This window comes from Lagenorhynchus albirostris, chromosome 1, assembly GCF_949774975.1.
Source record: "Lagenorhynchus albirostris chromosome 1, mLagAlb1.1, whole genome shotgun sequence".
Taxonomy (NCBI): domain Eukaryota; kingdom Metazoa; phylum Chordata; class Mammalia; order Artiodactyla; family Delphinidae; genus Lagenorhynchus; species Lagenorhynchus albirostris.
The window spans coordinates 12,720,913-12,742,502 of NC_083095.1; the positions used below are offsets into that span (position 1 = coordinate 12,720,913).

The following is a 21,590-nucleotide window of genomic DNA, read 5'->3' on the forward strand; positions in this document are numbered from 1 at the left end:
GGTAGTGAGTTCTCAGCTGGTCAAAGTCTGTTGTTGCTACAGGGTTTATCTAAAATTACCTTCATTTTCTGATTTGTTCATGATTACATTATGTTGAGGGTAGGATACAAGAAACTAATTTTTTTTCAGAAGTATTATATAGCAAATTAAATATTTATCTAACTTATGAAAATAGTTTAGAACAAAAATGGATGACTGATGGAACATTTTTCTGCTGAGTGTTTTTTCTGATTATTTTCAGCTGTTTATATTACATGGTGCTATGTAATAAAATGCTCATGAATGTCATGAAGATGCTTATGTATGCTCATATGAGCATCTGCATTTATGGGGAGAATTTTTTAAAAAATTTATTGAAGTATAGTTGATTTATATATTGTATTAATTTCTACTGTACAGCAAAGTGATTCAGTTATATATATATTATTTTTTGTATTCCTTTCCATTATGGTTTAGTACAGGATATTGAATATAGTTCCCTTGTGTTATACAGTAGGACCTTGTTCTTTATCCATTCTATACATAATAGTTTTCATCTGCTAATCCCAGAATCCCAGTCCATCCCTCTCCCACCCCCCCTTGGTGAACACAAGTCTGTTCTCTATATCTGAGTTGGTTTCTGTTTCATAGGTAAGTTCATTTGTGTCATATTTTAGATTACACATATAAATATCATATGGTATTTGTCTTTCTCTTTCTGACTTACTTCACTTAGTATGATAATCTCTAGGTCCATCCAAGTTGCTGCAAATGACATTTCATTCTTTTTTATGGCTGAGTAGTATTCCACTATATATATATATATATATATATATATATATAAAATACACACACACACACACACACACCCCACATCTTCTTATTGCCTTTATGGGGAGAATTTAATAATTTCTATTATTCTTACCATCATTGCTCCACACTTATGGAATTTGAAAGCGAGAAGTATCCTTAAAGATCTTCTCATCGGAATTAGAAAACTGAGGTCCAAGGAGGTTAAGTGTCTTATCCTAGGCCACCAGTTTATTGGCTGAACCACAATTAGGGTTCAACAATTCCAGCATTGGTGCTGTGCCCTTCCCCCCATACAGACACCATTATCTTCATGACCTAACATGGGGGTCATCTATAGGGATGGAGCATTCTGGAGTTGGGCAGTGCATAATCCAGCATCCTTGTCCCTGTTCTCTCCAGGGTTTTTAGTTTAAAGAAGGTAACACTATAAAACTAATGACTGTGACATGGATAAAGGTAAGTAACATAGAGTAGGTATAAATATTGTGCAATGAATAGACTCCACTGCATATTTTATAAGTTTGTTATGTATGTAGGTGAAGGTACAGGGTTCAGGGGAAAAGCTTTACATTTAGAGCACAGGAGGAGTCAGTATCTTATTTAATCCATACAACAACCTTAGAAGTTATTATTATTCCTATTTTACAGGTGAAGCAAAGGAGGTAGAGAGGTTTAAAAACTTGCAAATATCACATTGCTATTAACAGGCAGGACCTGGACTCACAATCCAACACCCACATCCTTGACCACTATAATGTATCTCAACCTTTTGTGATTTGCAACCTCCCATTAGGAATTTTCTTAAATTGTATCACCATTTGCGCATGGCATATGATTAAGTGAGTATAAATTAAGGTATTTATTTATTACTGTGATGGTTAGTTTTGCTGTCAATTTGGCTAGGCTATGGTACCCAGTTATTCAGTCAAACACTCATCTAGGTGTTGCTGTGAGGGTACTTTTTAGAGTGATTAACATCTACAATTAGTTGACTTTAAGTAAAAGAGATTATCCTCAGTAATCTGGGTGAGCCTCATCCAAATCAGTGGAAAGGCCTTAACACCAAAACTGAGGGTTCCCTGAGGAAGAAATTCTGTGGTTTGCACTTGTCAGCTCCTGCCCAAGAGCTTCCAGCCTGCTGCTGACCTGCCCTACGTACCTCCAGACTTGCCTAACCAGATCCCACCACCATATAAGCAAATTCCTCGAAATCTCTTTCTCCCTGTAGATGTATCCTACTGGTTGTTTCTCTGGTAGAACCCTAATACAACTCAACTGTTACTTAAGATTATATTAAAAAGTTCATTTAAACATAATTATTATTAGTTGTATATATAATTTAAATTTTTTGCCATTTAATAAACCCTGCTGTTTAATTTACCTTAAAAAGATATTATAAAATAAAGTATGTTTTTTTCCCCCCACAAATTACCTCATGTTTGGTTTGGGGCTCGAATAAGTAATAACATGTGAATACATTTAAAGATGTCTGTGTCAAAAGTAGACATAATTGCTGTCATGCCCATATGCTTGAAATTATTGCATCTTACTTTTTAGAAAAAAACAATTACTCTGTTTTTATAATTTTCCAGTTTTTTTTGGTAAATGATGAAAGCCTCAGGCTGTTCTTTGTAAGCACTTCTTTGTATTTGACGTGGTAGGGGAGGAAGGTTCCAACTTCTGTCTGAATAGATGGGTATAATTCAAAATACTTGTACATTGCAGGTTTGGCGAGATTTCTGATAATATTAAGCACGTGAACCTGCCAAAATGGTAGCCAGTAGCCACATGTGGGTAATGATGCCAAAAACTCAGTCTCTGTGCACTGGTGCTGAATCAAATTTCAGAGACAGAGTTTTGAGTGAAGTAGAAAAGGATAGCTTTGTTGTTTTGCCAGGCAAAAGGGGACACAGTAGGCTCCTCCCCTCGAAAACTGTGTGTCTCAACCCGGGAGGATTTGGTGAGGAGTTTTATAGCAATGGTTCAAAGATGGGGTTGCTGATAAGATTAGGGTGTGTGCAGGAACTGCACTCCTTTCATCTGGTCTCAGGTAATCTCTTGATGAGCTTTTCTGGTTCCTTTAATCTGGCCTCAGGTGGTCTTCCGTGGAATGAAGAATCCTGACATCTTCCATTTGTTAGGGGTTTTAGATCTATAAAGAGCTTAAAGATATTGTTATGTGCATCCCTTGAAGAACCAGGATCCTGCCCCAAGGCTGCACTATTCTTTCTTGGCTGTTCTTCCCTTGTCTCTGCATCCCCTCCGTTCCCTGATTAGCAACTGTTTGAATCTGCCCTTTGGGACTCAGGGAAGATCACAGAACCTGGGGTCTGTTCCTTACAAACAAGGAACGGGGTACACAGAAAGGCTTCTGTGGCCAGGAGCCCCATAGGGTCCTGCTCGGTTTCAGTACTAAGGCCTGGAAATGTGGCTAGTGGGACTGAGGAACTGAATTTTAAACCTTACTTAATTTTAATTAAAGTTTAAAAATAGTCGATTTATTTTTGGAAAAAAGGTAAGTATATTTCAAGTAACTTTAATATGTGAATCTACTTTTTCAAGTGTAAATTTAGTGAAACCTAAATACGCATCAGGTATTTCCAATGAAAATTCAGCATCCAAATAGAAATTTACACTAAAGGTAAAATACACATCACAGTTTGAATTTAGTATGAAAAAAAAGTAATTCAAAATATCTCATTCATTTTATATTGAAGATATCGCATTAAACTGTCAACTGAAATAAAGAGGCAAAATGTAAAAGTTGTGAGTTAAGTTCTGTTCTGGGACCTTACTGAGGTCTATAGCCTAGGAGACAGCCTCTCGGATAGCTCTGAGGAACTGCTCCACAGATGTCAGGGAGGAGCCAGGAATATATACGAACTTTTTTGCTGTGAAAAACATTTGTAGTCAAGCATGAAAAGGTTACTGCTAATCACAAAGAACAGACATCTCAATGATTTTAGTGCTTTTCTACGTTTGGGAAGATGTTAGAATCTCGGGGTCACTGAAATTTTTCCTTAGCTATGTTTCTTATTTTTCCAGGGGCCAGTTTATCCAAAGTACAGAATGCTTCCTGTTTTTCTCCTTCCTGAATTCCCCTCAGGGTGCACTGTCCGTGAGCCACTGCAGTGGCTAATGGCTGGAATCTTGTACAAGTGGAACGGCAGGCAACATTTTTTTCTTAACACAACAAAATACATTATAAAAACAAATTTCAGCAGTTTCTTCAAACATTTTAAAGAAGCGGCTACCATAAGTGTAAAATTACATACGCGGCTCACATTTTATTTCCAGTGGCCAGCAATGACCTAGACGGCGTGGCAAAGAGTAAAAGCCCCCCAAATGGTGGCTATCATTTGTGTGACAGGAATGGGAACGACATTCCTTTGTGAAGATTAACAGTGCTTAACAGTGAACGTTGAGAATTTATACAGTACCCCGTTGGTTTCTGTAAGCCCCTCAAGTTCTTTTTGCAACAGGAAGAGCTAGAAAATAACAATTCTGGAGGAAAAAGAGGTAGCAGCTATTTTAAGGAGAGGTTTTAGATTCGTCACTTCAGGCTTGGTACCACGCTCAGAAATAGAAAACTGTGCCAAGTTTCCAGACTCCCATCTCGGTGCGTGCCCTATGGCAGCTCCCAGGACCTGCGGCCAAACCTGCGGTCTTTCCCGAAAACTTCTCAATTTCTTCCCAAAGGAGAAAGGCCCGAGTCTGCGAGGCTCCGGCGCCACCGACCTCCGCGCTCCGGGTGCCCAGTCCAGCCCCAAAGGCGGCTCGAACAGCACACTCGCGGAGGCGGGCGCGCCGCAGGAAAGCCCCAGGCCGAAGCCGCCCGACGCCTGCAGGGAGCGGCGGCTGGACAGCGAGCCACCTGGGTCGGCGGCGGGCGGACCCAGAGCCGGAGACGCCAAGCGCCCGGCGCGCAGAGACCAGCTCAGGGATCAGCAGCCGGAGGCGGGCTCCACTCCCCTTTCGAATCCCGAACGGGGCTGATGACGAACACAGGGAGCGACGGACGTACACACGCCCCGCGCTCGCACGACAGTACCGTGCAGGGAGCGGGAGGGAGCCTCGGTCCGTCACCGGCGCGACCAGCGTTTCGCGTCCTCCACTCCCTGCGCTCCCGCCACTTCGGCAACCCGACACCCGCCTACCGCCTCCGTCCGAGGCCTCCGCCGCTGCGAGGCTCGCGGCTTCCCTCCTGTCTCTTTAAATGGTGGGGCCAATGGGCCGCCCCTGCAGCTGCTACCGGGGTGGCCCCGCGCGCCGCTATTGAGGGGCGAACCAAGATGGCGGCGGCTTTGGCTCTGTGAGGAAGACGGAAGAGGCGACGGAAGAGGCGGCGGCGGCAGCGGAAGAGGCGGCGGCGGCGGCAGCGGCGGAGGGAAAAGGACTCTCAGTAGCCAAGAGCGCTCGTGCGCCAGGGGGCTCTCGGAGTCTCCCGCGTAGTGGTGGCAGCTGCAGCAGGACCAGGCGCCGGTCGGCTTCGGACATTTGAAGCAGGGGAGCGGAGCGCAGTCCCCGGCTGCGGTGGCAGGGCCAGGTATAAGGAAGGAAAACATGGCGGCGGCGGCCTGAGGAGGCGGCGGCGGCGCGGGAAGCAGCTTCACGGAGATCATGGCGGAGGCGGGAGCAGGGCAGTGAACGGCGCCGCGAGTTCCTAGCGCGGCGGGGCGGGAGGCTGCGAAGCGCTGCGTGGCCCCCTCGGGGCGGCCGGCCTCGCCGGGCCTGGACAATAGCGCCGAGGAGCCGGAGGCGAGGAAAGGCGGGGGCCAGAGCTCAGGCCCGGCGGCGGGCCATGAGGGCGGCAGCGCGGCCCCGGGGCGGCCAGCGGCGGCAGTGAGGCCGGGGAGCCCTCCGCTCGTGGGCGTCCTCTCGCCTCGGCTCCCGCCTTCCCCGGACCCCCTTCCCGGGCGACTCCGGCGGGGCCTTTGCCCCGGCCCCCGGGCGGCACGATGACCGACACCCGGCGGCGGGTGAAGGTTTACACACTCAACGAGGACCGGCAGTGGGACGACCGGGGCACCGGGCATGTGTCGTCCGGCTACGTGGAGCGGCTGAAGGGCATGTCCCTGCTTGTCAGGGCCGAGAGTGACGGTGAGTGAACCCCTCGCGGCGGGACCCTCGCCTCGCCCGCGCCCCTGGGCCACCTGCCCGGTCCTGTGGGGCTAGCCGTCCTCTGCCTGAGAAGACGGAGGGAACGGAGGCGGCGGCTTGGGCCGCGGCGGCCGCCGCCTCGGGGGAGGACGGGCCCCCGGCCCCCCTGTCCTCCCGGAGCTGCCCGGAGAGCGCTCCAAGTGTTTCTTTCTCTGAGTGCCCCGTCGCACTTGTGCGGGCACGGGCGGAGCCAGGCGCGTCTGAGCGGTGCCGCCGGGGCGTGTGCAGAGGTCGGGGGCCTGGGAGCGGGAGCCCGGACCGTGCAGTTACTTTGCACAAGAGTGACCTTGAGAAAGCTACTGATTAAACCGATCTTCTGCCTTAGTTCAAGCGTCTGTAAAGCAGCCATGAAACTTTTCTCGGAGCTGAGAAAGTTCTTAGCTGTTTAACTTTTTGAAGCATAAACATTTTGTTGTGCTTTTCTTCTTCTTTTTTTTTGTTTTTTAACGTATCATTGCTGCATCTTTCCGATCCTGTTGTAGGTGGGCAACCCTGGTTCTGGATCTGGCAACTCTGCACTCGGCAGAGGAAGTGCTTCTTTGCCGTGGGAAGAGAGATTTGTGTTCCCGCAGCGTTAGTTGTCTTTTTCGTTAGAAGTGCAGAACTTTGTGTGTAGTTTCACTGGGTAAACGCCCTGCAAGTTTGGAATCATTTTATCCGAGCATTTTATCCGTTGCTTAAATGTATATTCATAATTTGGTTCAGCTAACAGGTGGGGAGAAGTTGGCAGAAACCTTTAAAACCTTTCGAATCTGCCCTAGGGATGCATGTGTTTCACATATTTTGAAACAGCCCTTCAAGTTCAAAGACCACGTTGATTGAAGATAAGTGTTTCACATTTTTAAAGACTTAACGCAGTTTAGGGATTGCCACTTCCTCCGGTGGCGTACTATGAATTTCCCTTAAAATGTTCATATCAAGTAAAACTTTTTTCAAAATAGTTCCTTCTGAATTTGAAAATCTGCCTTGTAACGATAGCCTATAATTTTATGGTAGCTGAGTTTATTACGATTGTAGGTCTGTATCTAAATTACTACAAACTCATTTCAAGGACCTTTAATGGGACTTCCTACCCAGAACTCCAATTCCACGGAAAACAAATAAGACTCACCATTCTGTAATTGAAGACTGTAGGGACATTGCTTTTCAATTTGAATTGAAAGAAAAATGGTAACTTGGAGTATATTGCCCACAGATTACTTTATAAGCCTCCCCAAAATAACTTAAAACTGGAGAAAAATTATTTTTCCTTGGAGGCATTTAAAGGGTTTTGAACACATTGGGTAAGTTTTTCTGAGGCCTATATTATTTGTCTCTTAAAATACAAGTTTGAATGTGAAGTGTTAGTGTACTTTTCTGTATGACTATCATATAGTAACCAACTATTCTAACTTCTATGTTTTTGCTTGTTTGGAAAACTTTTTACATAGTGAGTTGGAAAGTATAGGCTTTATAGGTTCGGTTAATCGTGTAGATGTGAGATGAATTCTTTGAAACCTCATAATAATTTGAAATAAGACATACCTTCACATCACGTGTTTAATTGGACTCATTATACAAAGTCCTTTGTTTAAAGTATTTTTAAGCATTAAGTCTTAACGTCATATTGTCATAGGGAATCATACTCTTCTAACACAATAATATAGGAATCCGGGTTTTTTCCATTTTTATCTAATAGGGAAAGAGCTGAAATAAACTGACTGTCCCCTTGTAAATTTATAAGCTGTTAGGAAAACTAAATCCAAAGAGTAGGCTTAGAAAATTCCAGGATACTTGTGAAATACTTTGTAAATAATCTTTAATTTGACGATTTATGGGTTTTTTTTTCCTAACAGGAAAACTCCAAATAGGAATAATAGTCAAAATTTATTGAGTGTCTACTGTGTGCCGGAGATTCTTCACTTGTATCCTCTGGTGTCCTCTTGGTGTAGGTACTGTTATTAGCCATATTTATAGATCAGGAAACTGAGGCTCAAAGAAGCTAAATAACTTAAAATCACATAGCTAGGTTAAAAAGCAAGGAAGATCAGTGTTCGAACTGAGGTGGGGGAGAGGTGTCAGGGATTGAATAAGACTTCTAGACTATGACTTGAAACTAGTATTATGAATTACTTAATTAGTAATAGTGTGTATTTAGTAATGTTAGTAATGTTAATAGTGTGTTTTAAACCCCCATATTATTGTCTACTTGTATTTGCTGCTTTATACTTAGATTCAAGGTTCATTTCAAAGAAAATGAAAACAATTTTTAGCCTAAAGATATTTAAAATTATAGTTTATCTCCAAGCCACATGTGGGAGTTTTGTATTGGCTGCTAGCTTGGATTATCCATTATTGTGTGCTTCCCTCATTTTCCACTACAGGATAATTGAGAATTTTCTTTTTATTGCGATGAGCAAAATGGAAAGTTGTTTCTGGTTTTCCATAAAATGAGTCATTTATCTTGTTAGAGGAGCATATACACTTATCTAAAAATCAGGAACGAAATTTCTGAATGGAAGTATTTGTGTATTCCCTGTTACAGGGCATAGCTGTCTGGGTAAGTATGCCCTTCCCCTCTGGAGCTGAGTGCTTGGCAAATCTGTAGCTCTCCTAGCCTTGGAAGAGAGATGTCCCACTAAGTTACTGAGCCCATTTTCTGGATTGCATGCTTATTCAGTAGGTTCCTACTGGCAGATATGTTGTAGGAACATATCTTTTTTTAAAAACGAAGGTAGATTACCTCATTACCTCATAGCCATGTACCTGCAAAGTTCCATCCTCCAATAAAGATTACTTAGTATTGTTTTTTTTCTTCTCCCAGTTTATGCTGTCCCTGTTAGGTTGGTGAAGTGAGGGTAATGATGTCATCCTTTACTTCCTCTCTCACTTTATGTTCAAATCATTCTACTTGTTTTCTCCGTTATTATTTTTACCACCTCCACCTGCCAATTTTAGAATTGATAAAGTAAAGAAATTGGAATTTCTCCACACACTGAAGGATGTCTTTGAACATAAAATCACGTCTATACTCTTTATTCTGGATTACTTTGCCAATCATCAAGAATAGTGTTCTTGGGGCTTCCCTGGTGGCGCAGTGGTTGAGAGTCCACCTGCTGATGCAGGGGACATGGGTTCGTGCCCCGGAGCGGCTGGGCCTGTGAGCCATGGCCGCTGAGCCTGCGGCTGGGCCTGTGGGCCATGGCCGCTGAGCCTGCGCGTCCAGAGCCTGTGCTCCGCAATGGGAGAGGCCACAACAGTGAGAGGCCCGCGTACCGCCAAAAAAAAAAAGAATAGTGTTCTTATATTTGGTTTTCACTTTAAGTTTTATGAAGTATATTTTACGTTTCATAATGATTTTAATTCTGACTTGTCTAGTCAAAGTTAAAAAGATTTCATTTTCATTGTTATTTGAGGCATGAAGAAATGAGACATGAGGAAATGTTTTGTTCAAGGTAGTGCTGCTAGCTAATGGTAAAAACTGGAATCCTGTGCTTCTTCCTCTTGGTAGAACTTGGTTGTAGGTAGATCTGCCTCTACTCCTACTATAAATAGAAAAGGAGGTCAACAGTTTGGGTAGGAGAGTCTGTTTTGTGTTGTTTTGGCTGCGGTGGTGAGAAATAAACAGAGATAGCATCAGCATTTTTTATGTTATTCTTATAAATCAGTAAGTAGTATATAATCTTGCATATAGTAAGCACTCCAAATTTAGCTACCAAGAAGAACCCAGTGTCAGTACTGGGAGAAATATTTCACTTTGAAAAGTTGATATAAATGTGCTTTTTTTCTCCTGTGTAGACCTACTTTGTGGAAAATTAATAGGCTTAGGATAATCAAACCCTTATTTTCATCTGTTGCATGTGATAGCTTTTGAAAGTTTGAGGGCCATTGGCTACACTGGGTATACCTGATGGGGTTGGAGTGTAGTGAAGGCTTGACACAGGGGTGGGACCTTTTAACATAATGCTACCAAGTTTTTTTTTTTCCCAAGCCTTCATTTTAGGTTTTAAATGCCATGTGTAATCTGTGGTCCACAAAATTGGGAGGGAGGGACCTGGAACACAGACCTGCTATAGGTTTGAAACATACACTAGTCTCCTATCATCATGAGATTTTGGACTTCCATTAATTCATTTTGATGGTGTTTTCTTTCTCCTAAGGAAGCATAGTACCTAAGCTCTTGCCCTTAGCTTTGACCGTTGATAATCTCAATATACTGGAAAAGCCAGTATATTGCCAGTAAGATTGAACTGTTTACTTAAGAGCAGCAGACCTGGAAGCTCTTCATTCTGAAATCCTTAAGTATTTATCCAAATCTGAACTGAGGTCAGGATCTAAGTTTCTTAACTGCAAACCAGATACTCCCGTATTACCCGAATCTGATTGATTGGTTGGTATTGAAAATAAAGCCATAAAATTATAGAAACTATAGTATTATCATTTCTCCAGTGAAGGGAATTGATATCTTCTGAACAAGTGAATTTTCCAGCTAAATTAAACTGTGTAAACAAGGTTAAAAAATCTCAACAATTTTCATGGAATATTTCCTAAATACTATATATTAGAAGGTTTTTCTTAGGCAGTCTAATGAGCCTGTGTTGGTTAGCCTTTTATTTGTAATGTGTTTCTGGATCATTGTTATCAGTACTAATTTTTCTACTATTCAAGATTATAGTGATGCCAGGGAAATGATATTCTGATCATGCTGTTAAAGAAAAGTATTGAGTGCTGGTTATGTGATAGGTTCTGGGGTAGGCGCTTTAATATAAAATTTCAGTTAATATTCAAAAGCAACCCTAAGAGGTATTATTTTTTTCTAACCATAAGTCTTGGTGCATTGATTCTTTGATTGGATAGTTCTGGGGTCTTTTTTTCCTGTACCCAGCCAGAAATCTAGACTTTTTTTTTTTCCCAATGTAAAATCTTCCCATTATAAAAGATTTGCATGAATTTAGTGTATGAGTATGTTTGTTAGAACTAGGAATCAAACAAGCTGTCTGCTGGCTGGATCTATACTACAGGCACTAGTTTTAAGTTCTCCGATTTCAACTCTTCAGATGAGACTTCATTCTGCATGTACTAACTACCCTCCCCCATCCCTGGAGGTGTTTGTTTTGTTTTGATAGGGGTGTATTGGGGGTTTGCAGCAGGATACTAGAAAAGTTCAGGAGGAACCAAGATGTGAAGTAGTAGGGAGGGAACGTTTTTAATGACCTAATTGTTTATACCCATAATTGTACTGTTTGTTTTATTGTCACTTTTTCTTGCTATCAGTCTATGACAGCTTTACCTGTAGTTGTCTTGGTGATGTTATGAGTGGCATTTCCCCTTCTTTACCATTGTCCCCCCATTTCCTGAGTGTACAGATCTCCTTGTTATCAGTATATTTGGGGCCTCTGTTGGTGTCATCTCATCTAAAACTAGCATAGTATTCCACTGTATATATTGAATTCACACAGTACAGTGTTGGTGGCATAGAGTAACATTTCTCAGATTTTTTCCCTCAGGATACCTTTATAGTACTAAAATTGAGGATCCCTAATAGCTTTTGTTTATGTTTAAATAAAAAATATCTTTTGATATTTAGCATATTAGAAATTAAAACAAGACTTTAAAAATCTTTTCTAAAGCAAGAATTCAGTGACAAGAATGTCACTGTTTTACAGTTTTACAAATCTCTTTATAATGTCTGGTTCAATTTTTTTTTAAGTGTTCTTTTCTGCTTCTGCATTCAATCTGTTGCACTATCAGTGTAGACACTGTGAGAAAAATAAAAATGAAAATGGCAAATAATCTCTTAGTAATATTATGAAAATAGTTTTGATTTTTCTAGGCCTCTTGAGATCCCCACACTCTCCAGCTGGCTCATACATTGTTTCTAGTTTTTTTTTGCCTTTACAAACACTGCTAATGACATCTGTATTCATATACTTGGCACCTGTATGAGAGTGTAGGATAATTTCCTAGGATTGTTGGACCAAAGAGTAGTATGTGTTTAGAAGCTTTGTAGATAAAGGCAAATGACCCTCCAAAAGGGTTGTGCTGATGTTCAGTTTGGGTAATAGTAAATGAGAATTAAGGACCCTCTTTATTTTTTGAAGAAGTATATGTGCAAATATGGCCTTGCACGCCTGTCAGAATCTTGGGGATGGACTCTGACAAGCATTTGCTGTGCAGGAGTATTTAGTTCACCTGAGCGTGGCTGATTTTGCTAGTGGTCTGAATGATAGATTCTGCAGTGACAAACTTAATTACATGTATTGATGCATTCCCCTTAGCTACATCAATCTCTCGATTTTTGTGTTTCCATATTTCCTTCCCAGTCATTCAGGTGGGAAGTGGGAAGACCTTTCTCAAGTCTTGATATTGGGGTTTGCTATGTAGGCTTGTCTTTCTCTTGTCTGTGTGAGTGTCTTTCTCAGATGTGTGAGGAGATGGTGTCATGGTGGGGGGTGGGGGTGAGAATGAATTCCTCTTGGAGGATAAAGGCATCTATTTCATTGGATAGGATGAATGTGTTCCTCAAATAAATTGGGGTGGGGGGCTGTTTTACGTATGTGTTTCAGTTACTAAGATATACTGGATCTACCCATTATCAAAAGCATTGTGTTCCCCTTAATGAGAACTTTAACTCCCTTGATGTCATTTAAGGTCTTCTATTAAGGAAAATTTTCCTCATTTCTCCCCTTGTTATCTCTGCTACCATGATAAATGCCTCACACCTATAGTTGAACTCTACATCCCCTTCCATACCCACTTATTACTGGGATGGAACTACTGTTCCCAGTACTGTAGCTGTAGCAATTGATAACAAATAAACTTGTTGGGGGGAAGGATTGTGTAAATGCATATTAACACTCAGCTGGATCTTTTTCAGTTGATTGGATAAGTGCTTATAATTTTATTCAGTAGAAACTATGAGATGGGAGTGGGGAACCTAATAGATGGACTAGGAATAAAACTAGAAATGTGTCTTTTCATTATTATCTTACTTAGCCCCCCAGTTAAAAGGCTGTTTCCCATATTCCAGCCTCTACAGCCTACTGACATCTTGGGGAACATGATATTTGGGGACCAGAGCTGGACTTTCTAAAGTTATATCTTAGACTAAAACCATTGGATATGGCTGAAATGGTTTCAGGAGAGATGCTTCCCCCTGACATCTTGAATGGCCCAGGAAAAAGAAAAACTTACCAGAAGCTTCTAGTATGTGCTTATTCTTGTTTTCACCAGCATTTCGGAAGGGAACACTTCATACTTTGAATTTGTGATTGATTTTTCCTTTTTAGTCATCCTAACACTGTAACACTACCGAGTTTTGAAACAAATGCAAAAAAAAAAAAAGGCAAAAAAACTTGTACTCAAAAAATAATAGTTGGTGTTGGTGTTTTGTTTTAGCAGTTGCCAAGTCAGGTGTGTGGGTTTTTTTGTTTTATTTTTAAATTATTTATTTTTGGCCGTGTTGGGTCTTCGTTGGAGTGTGCGTGCTTCTTATTGCCATGGCTTCTCTTGTTGCAGAGCACGGGCTCTAGAGCGCAGGCTCAGTAGTTGTGGCGCACGGGCTTAGTTGCTCTGCAGCATGTGGGATCTTCCCGGGCCAGGAATTGAACCTGTATCACCTGCATTGGCAGGCAGATTCTTAACCACTGCACCACCAGGGAAGTCCCAGGTGTGTGTTTCTTGAAATCACAACTTGAAGTGATAGCTCCAGCCCCTATGCTGTGTGTCATTTTACCCCTTCTCTTAAACTTAAAAAAAAAAAAAAAAAAAACTTTTAAAGTATAATACATCAAAAAGGTACACAAATCTTAAGTATTCAGCTTGATGAATTTTTCACAAAATAACCAGCACAAAGACGAAGAAACAACATAACCAGCACTCCGGAAACCTGCTTCATGTCTCTCTTCAGTCACTATCTCTCCCCTTCCCCTCAATAACCTAACTTCTAACACCATAGATTAATTTTTGCCACTTTTTGAACTTCATGTAAATGGACTTATGGTATATACTTTTCTCTGAGGCTTCTTTCATTTATGTTTGTAAGGTTCATATACATTTTTGCATTTACATATATTTGGTTCATGCATTAACATTGCTGTATGATATTCCATTGTATGAATATTTACACTTTAGCTTTTTTTTAACAGAATTCACATGCCATCTCATTCAAAGTGTATATAGTTCCGTATTGTCTAGTATATTCACAGGGTTATGCAACCATCACCACAATGAGAGACCATTTTGTCCTCTAAAAGAAATCGTGTACCCATTAGCAATCACTACCCATTTGTTCCCCCTTCCTCGCAGTCCTAAACAGCCACTAATCTACAAATCCTCTAAATTTGCAAATTCTGGACCATTCATATAAATGCAGTCCTAAAACATGTGGTTCTTTGTAACTGGCTTCTTTAACTTACGTTTTCAAGGTTCAGTTACAGCATGGATCAGAACTTCATATCTTTGTATAGCCGAATAGTCTTTCATTTTATTTACCCATTCATCAGTTTTTGGACATTTGGATTGTTTCCACTTTTTTGCTGTGTGTACACAAATTTGTGTGGGCAAATGTTTTTGTTTCTCTTGTATGTACCTAGGAGTGGAATTGCCCGTAACTCTTTTTGAGGAACTGCCAAATTTTTCCAAAGTGGATGCCTTTTTATATACCTACAAGAAAAATGTATGAGGGTTCCAATTTCTCCACATGGTTGCCAGCTCACGTCATTGTGTGTGTTTGATTATAGGCTTCCTAGCTGGTGTAAAATGGTTATCTTTTTGTGGTTTTGGTTCGCATTTCCCTAATGACTAAAGGTGGTGAGCTGCTTTTCATGTTTATTTTCCATTTGTATATCTTCTTTGGAGAAATATCTACTCGGATCCATTGCCCATTTTTAAATTGGGTTATCTTTTTATTATTGAGTTGTAAGAGTTCTGGATGCAAGTCCCTTATCAGATATATGATTTCCAAATAATTTTGCACATTCTGTGGGTTCTTTTCACATTCTTAATGGTATTGTTTGTAGCATTTTTTATTTTTGTTTTTAATTTTGATTATGTCCAGTTACCATCATTTATCAATGATGTCTGATTTTTTTCCTTTGTGCTTTTGTGCAGTTTGACTTTTAAGGTGGCATTACTTACTTAGTTTGGTTCTATGACATTAGATCTCTTGCATCTTCTGAAATATGTTATAAAGTAATCCATTTGTTTCACTCTATTATTTATGTAGTTTTCTGCGGATTGATTGTTTTTTGAGGACATGATATATTTCAAAGTAGGGTTTTTGGAATGTATTTTCTCATAGAAACATGTTTTGAATATGATTATATGCCATGACTCATCTTTTAAAAGTTTGATCCATAATGTACTTGACATACTTTGTGATTTCATTGGGAAATAATAGGGTGCAATTTTTGTTCTAGTAATTAAACAACAAACAGTGAAAGAATATTTACAGAGATAGTTGGAAATTTTAATACTTTTAAGGGACTCTAGGCATTGAGTTCGTTTGCTTGCTGCTTTTTCTTCTTATAAATATATCACTAGACAGCTCTTAGTAATTACCAAAATAAAAATTCGTTGATTGTGCATAAAGAAAATTAAGGGGCACTGGAAAATTTATTTTGATTATTGTGGCAAAAGTTGGAAAAATGGGAAGAAGAGTAATCAGGCTTCCTCCAGAATGTGAGAATATTTGTCTGAACCTCAGTGAGCCAAAAATAGTAAAAAGAAAAGAGCTTAAAGAAATGGGGTGTTGAGTACAGGTGGAGAAAATAGGGAGACTGTTTAGTTACCTTAAGTACAGAAAGGGTAAGAGACAGATTTTGGGTTAAGCAGTTCACCTGTGCTATACACTGGAAAGATTCAAGTAAAGTGGGAAGCTTTCTTGTGCACAAGGTGTTTGCAAATTAAGTCACTGCAGCTTGGCAAATGCTGGTATTTTACTATATATATTCAATATCACTGAGCATCATTACCAGCCCATGGTAGTGAATGATCAGTAAATTAGTAACACGGGGCAGTATCATAAACTTAGTAAACAAATTTTAACATAAAGGCAAAACTAGTCAAATTTGGAAATGTTAAGAGTGCCCTTTTCTCAAGTGTCTAGCCACTATTTGGAATGGATAAAGCAACTGTTTAATGTAATATGAGAAGAGTTGAAAGCTTTGGATGAGAGACAGCTGCAGAGGAAATGCTTTTTCTCAAGTATTTTGGGTCAGAACTTGGCTTTAAACTGGAATTGGTTGAGGAGGGGAGAGGTATACATTTAGTCTTAAAATTTGCTTTTTGTGGAGACATACAGATGGCCAACAGGCACATGAAAAGATGCTCAACATTGCTAATTATTAGAGAAATGCAAATAAAAACTACAATGAGGTACCACCTCACAGCAGTCAGAATGGCCATGATTAAAAAGTCTACAAATAACAAATGCTGGAGAGGATGTGGAGAAAAGGGAACCTTCCTGCACTGTTGGTGGGAATGTAAATTGATACAGCCACTATGGAAGACAGTATGGAGGTTCCTTAAAAAACTAAAAACAGAGTTGCCATATGATCCTGCAATCCCACTCCTGGGCATATAGCTGCAGAAAACTAATTTGAAAGGATACATGCCCCCCAGTGTGCATAGCAGCACTGTTTACAATAGCCAAGACATGGAAACAACCTGTCCATCGACCGGTGAATGTATAAAGATGTGGTACCTGTGTACAATGGAATACTACTCAGCTGTAAAAAAAGAGTGAAACAATGCCATTTGCAGCAACATGGATTGACCTAGAGATTATCATACTAAGTGAAGTAAGTCCGACAGAGAAAGACAAATACCATATGATATCACTTATATGTGGAATCTAAAATATGACACAAATGAACTTATCTATGAAACAAACAGACTAACAGATATAGAGAACAGACTTGTGGTTGCCAAGGGGGAGATGGGGTAGGGGAGGGAATGAGGGAATGGATTGGGAGTTTGGGGTTAGCAGGTACAAACTATTACATACAGAATGGATAAACAACAAGGTCCTACTGTATAGCACAGGGAACTATATTCAGTATCCTGTGATTAAACCATAATGGAAAAGAATATGAAAAATGTGTGTGTGTATATATATATATATGTATAACTGAATCACTTGGTTGTACAGTAGAAATTTAACACAACATTGTAAATCAACTATACTTAAATAAAATTTTTTATTATTATTTTGCTCTTTGTCACAAAGCAGTAGTTATTTTCTAATACCTTGAGTCTTACGATACTGCCGGGGAAAAACAGAAATGTGCAAATTAGCTTATTCTGAGAAGTAAATTGATAATTTGAAGATGGAGAAGTGTGATTTCTGTATTAAACAGAAATATAAGACTTTCTGAAGGTGAATCATAATGTGGGGATGTACTTGGGCAATGGATCATATCCTTGATGTTTATAGACTTTTACCAGTGATTTCTTATTTTCAGTCTTGAGAGAGACCAGATTTTATTTATAATGCTTATTTGCATGTTTTAAGTTATTTCTCTAATAATACTGTATATTAGAGATTTAATCCCAGATCATCTGGCTTCACACTGTGCTGTTTCACTACCTTCTGCTGCCCAGGAGTTGTTAGATTTCTCTTACTATCTAGTGCTCGCTCTTTAGATGATCGTGTCTGTTTTGTTAAAAGTAAACATGTATAAAGCAAGCATTTCTTAGGTTACAGGCTATTATATTTGAATTTGTATTGTTTTAAAATAATATTTCCTCAACTGAAGTTGTATGTGCATCAGTCCTTCAAAAAAGGAAATGTGTGTATATGTAAGGGAATATAATTTTGCTGCTTTACAGTTACATAATGGAATGTGTTTGTTTTTTCTTTTTCCTCTTTCCTAGGTTCTCTACTTTTAGAGTCCAAAATAAATCCTAATACTGCATACCAGAAACAACAGGTAAAATTTTGAAGATGTTCTTTATCTTGCATATTATCCTCTCGATTTGGTGATTAAATGAAAATTTGCCATCTGATTCCTTACAATGAAAATTTTGGAGTAGATTATAAGATGCTTTGCCAGTCTAATTCTAAAATCCAGTTCTACCAATCTCTGTATATATAAAGCAGTCTTTTAAATTAAAGAAAAACTTGCTTCAAGTTAAGCTAAGTTCTAGATATTTGACTAACTGAGCCTTATTCTCAAAAGTTAAAACCTAAAACGACAGTTTTCTTGTTTCTACCTAAAGAGAATTTAAAAAGTGACCACTGATGGAATAATCAGCTACTAACACAACTAAATGGTAGAAACTCCTTCCTTCACTGTTGTAAATGCTAGTGCAGGAGGAACATTCATATCTCTATACAGCAACTCAGTATAAATACGAATCTGATTTCTTATATAGCCTGACTGGGACCTTATAATGATGTAAGTTTTTTAAGAACTTTCAATTTGAGTACACTCTCTTTCTTGTACCCTTCTGATGCAAGAGATATCTGAAAGTAAATCTCTCACTTAATACTTGCAAGCACTGTCATCAAAATTGGTATTTATTTCAGAATATACCCATGTAGATAATACTGAGTGCTTTACAAAGCCAATGAAATCAGTATCAGTTCCCTCACTGCCCTGAAGATGCAGATATAAAATAACTTAAAATACACTACCAACACATTTATATTACTTTATAAATATATAAATATATAACTTTATAAATTATAAAGTGCTTTGCTTCATCATTGACTATTAAAATACTACTAGAGGCAAGTTAGTTTTATTTTGCACATAAGATGATGCCTAAAGATTGTGGCTTGCTTGAGGTCACACAGATAGTACCTAGGAAATCGGATATTTACTCCTAAATTTATATAACGGTGATTTATTTGTCCAACAGGTATTGGTACAATATGAAATATTTTCTTGATGGTTCAGTGGTCTGTTAAATACACTTTGTTGCATTTGGTGTTCTTAAGAAAACCCTCAGGTTAGATTGCAATGGCTGGAGACTAGAGTATTATTTGGTTTTGATATTCTATACATAAATTAACGTTTTGAGTTTTCAGTCAGCTGAAGAGTAAAAGCACATCCTAAGAAAAAGAAAAGATCAAGTCTCTTTTGAGGATGAATGAACAAATCTATATGTCTTAACCTATAGGCTGTTGGATGATAAGCAAGCAGGATGATTTGGTGAAAATTAGGCTCTTCAAGGAAAACAAGAGTAATTCCTAAAAATTTTCAAACTTATGAATTTGTCAAATGGATAACTAAGAGCGTATTTCTATCTGTGCCCTGATTTAAGCCTCCAAATGATTCTGAATATACATTGTAACAGAGTAGTTGCTTACAATTGTCTTAAACTTACCTTATTACTAATGTGATAGTGGTTTTAGACTTCTTCCAATAGATCTTACCTTATTACTGGTTTTCAAAACAGTATGATCCCATTTATTTAAAGACGAAACTGAGGCCAACTGACTAATTTCTGACATGTTGATCTTACAATGTTAATGTAAATTATTTTGAGCTGGAACAGCTACTCAGTCACTGGAACAGATTGCTTGCCTGGGATCTATGATCTCTTGAAGTTCTTGAAGATAATAAAAAGGGGTCTTTGAGCTCTTTTTTAGAATTCTGAGTAAGATTTGCGGATTTATCCTCTTAGTAATGCTGCACAGCCTAATCAGAGGATTGTTTATTTACTTCTGGCTGGCATCACTTTAGTTCAGTAAGAGACTATTGGTCTCATGATTGACAGTTAAATAATTGAACAGAGTAAATATGCAATTTAGCAGACAAATTTTTAAACATGGGATCCATTTGTGTACAATAAGTGGTGTCCTTACGAGGTACTGAAAAGTATTAGAAATTACATAGATCTTTTAAGATACCTTAAAATATAGTCATGTTTCCTCCTCAATACAGGAGCTTTTATCATTTCAGTAGATGCTCAGCCAGCCTTGGCTTGGCTCCTTTCAGTTACTTATTAGATTAAATTATTTTTCTTTATATTGTGTTCACATCTAATTTCTACTCCTAATTCGTCTCTTTGGACCAGTTTGAAAAAGGCTACATGGTAGCTGTTACATTAGGCTTCGTTTTCAAATGTAACTCTCCCTAGTGCCATTCACAAATTCTTAATGTGATTCATAGATCCCTCTGGAAGGCTCTTTTTTGAAATGGTTAATTGCTCAGAAACAGTGTATGTGTTTATTTATAGTCAGTAATTTCAAAAAGATACCTTAGACCCTATAAATATACCATGCATATTGTAGAATACAGACTATTTGTACTACAGGAAATATAAAGTGGTCTCGGTATTATAATTGTAGTGTCTTGCTGAGATTACATCTTAGTAAAAACTGTTGAACTGTTTATTAAACTATCATTAAAAAAACAAAAATTGGTATGAAATGAATAAAAGGGTGGTAGGTGGTAGGAGCATCTTGCTTCTTGAACTTTGGTGAAAGTTAAAAAACCTCTGTCCAGGTAAATGCTCACGTTACAAATTTAGCCAATAATTTCAAGGGCGTCATGGGCCTCAAGTGCCCCAGGTAAAGAACACCTGATGCTGAAAGTTAGAGAGGAGGAGGAGCAGCTATGTTTATTAATCACATCCTCCTGACATGCCCTTGCTACTGAATACTCAGGACTTCCTCTTTGAGCGTTTTGACTAGAGCATAAAATGTAACTTAATGTGCAAGCAAAGGATTGATATAATGTTTAGTTTGTATCTTTTGATATATTTAGATTATGTGCTCAATTTGTAGTGCTTTTCATATATTGGTTCAACTTCTCCTTAAGGAGAATGTTTTCATTTTATAGATTGGATAAAGTGAAGTGCAAAAAGGCATTGGAAATTACTGACATCAGTGTTACAAAAAGTAAAAATGAGTACCGTTCTCAATTCCCTATTGCTTTGTTCATTTGCCTTATACTTTGAAGTAGTTTGTGATAATATATGTTAATCATTCAGACTTCTTTTCTCTCAAGGACACTTTGATTGTGTGGTCTGAAGCAGAAAATTATGACTTGGCCCTTAGCTTTCAAGAAAAAGCTGGATGTGATGAAATTTGGGAGAAAATATGTCAGGTAATTTTAAAAATCAGAAAATCAACATGCTTTCTTTTTAAGCATTTTGTTTTTTGCTGTGCTTTATGCTAATGCCCCAAATTTTAAATAGAGACACATTTCATATAGATCTTCTAAATTCACTGCTGTCTGTGAAAAAGCTTGATTTATAGGAAAGTACAGTTTATTGACATTAATCTACCCAGCCCAGACCTTTTCTGAACTCCAGAGTTTTATATCCAGCTGCTTTTGAGAGCTCCTCCATGAGTGCTAACTAGCATCTCAAATTTAATAGTCTAAGACTGAACGTAATCTCACCGAGATTTGTTCATTCTCCTAGCTATCTCTCTCATCTCAGTAAATGCCACCCAGTTGCTGAAGCCAGAAACGTGTTTATCCTTCCTTCATCTTCTATATCCATTCAGTCCCTCAATTGTAAGTCTTAAATGCATTCACTTATCTTCATTTTCATTGCTGTTAGTTTACTAAGCCACCATCATTGCTTGCCTGGTTCATTGCTTTCATTCCCAAATCTGTACCACAGCTGGAGTGATCTTTTTAAAAATGCAAGTCTGATCGTGTTACCCCTTGTTCAGTAACTTCTTATGGCTCTTGACT

At 39.1% G+C, this 21,590-nt stretch overlaps 1 protein-coding gene across 1 annotated transcript in view; it reads left to right on the forward strand.

The window, feature by feature from the left end:
• The first annotated feature begins 4,685 nt into the window (after positions 1–4,685).
• PPP4R3A (protein phosphatase 4 regulatory subunit 3A) overlaps positions 4,686–21,590 on the forward strand; it is a 39,596-nt gene continuing 22,691 nt past the window's right edge. The window contains exons 1-3 of the mRNA XM_060169611.1: positions 4,686–5,892; positions 17,809–17,864; positions 20,895–20,993. Of these exons, the coding sequence (XP_060025594.1) occupies positions 5,751–5,892; positions 17,809–17,864; positions 20,895–20,993 (297 nt within the window). The 5' untranslated portion in view covers positions 4,686–5,750. The remainder of the gene's footprint in view (positions 5,893–17,808; positions 17,865–20,894; positions 20,994–21,590) is intronic.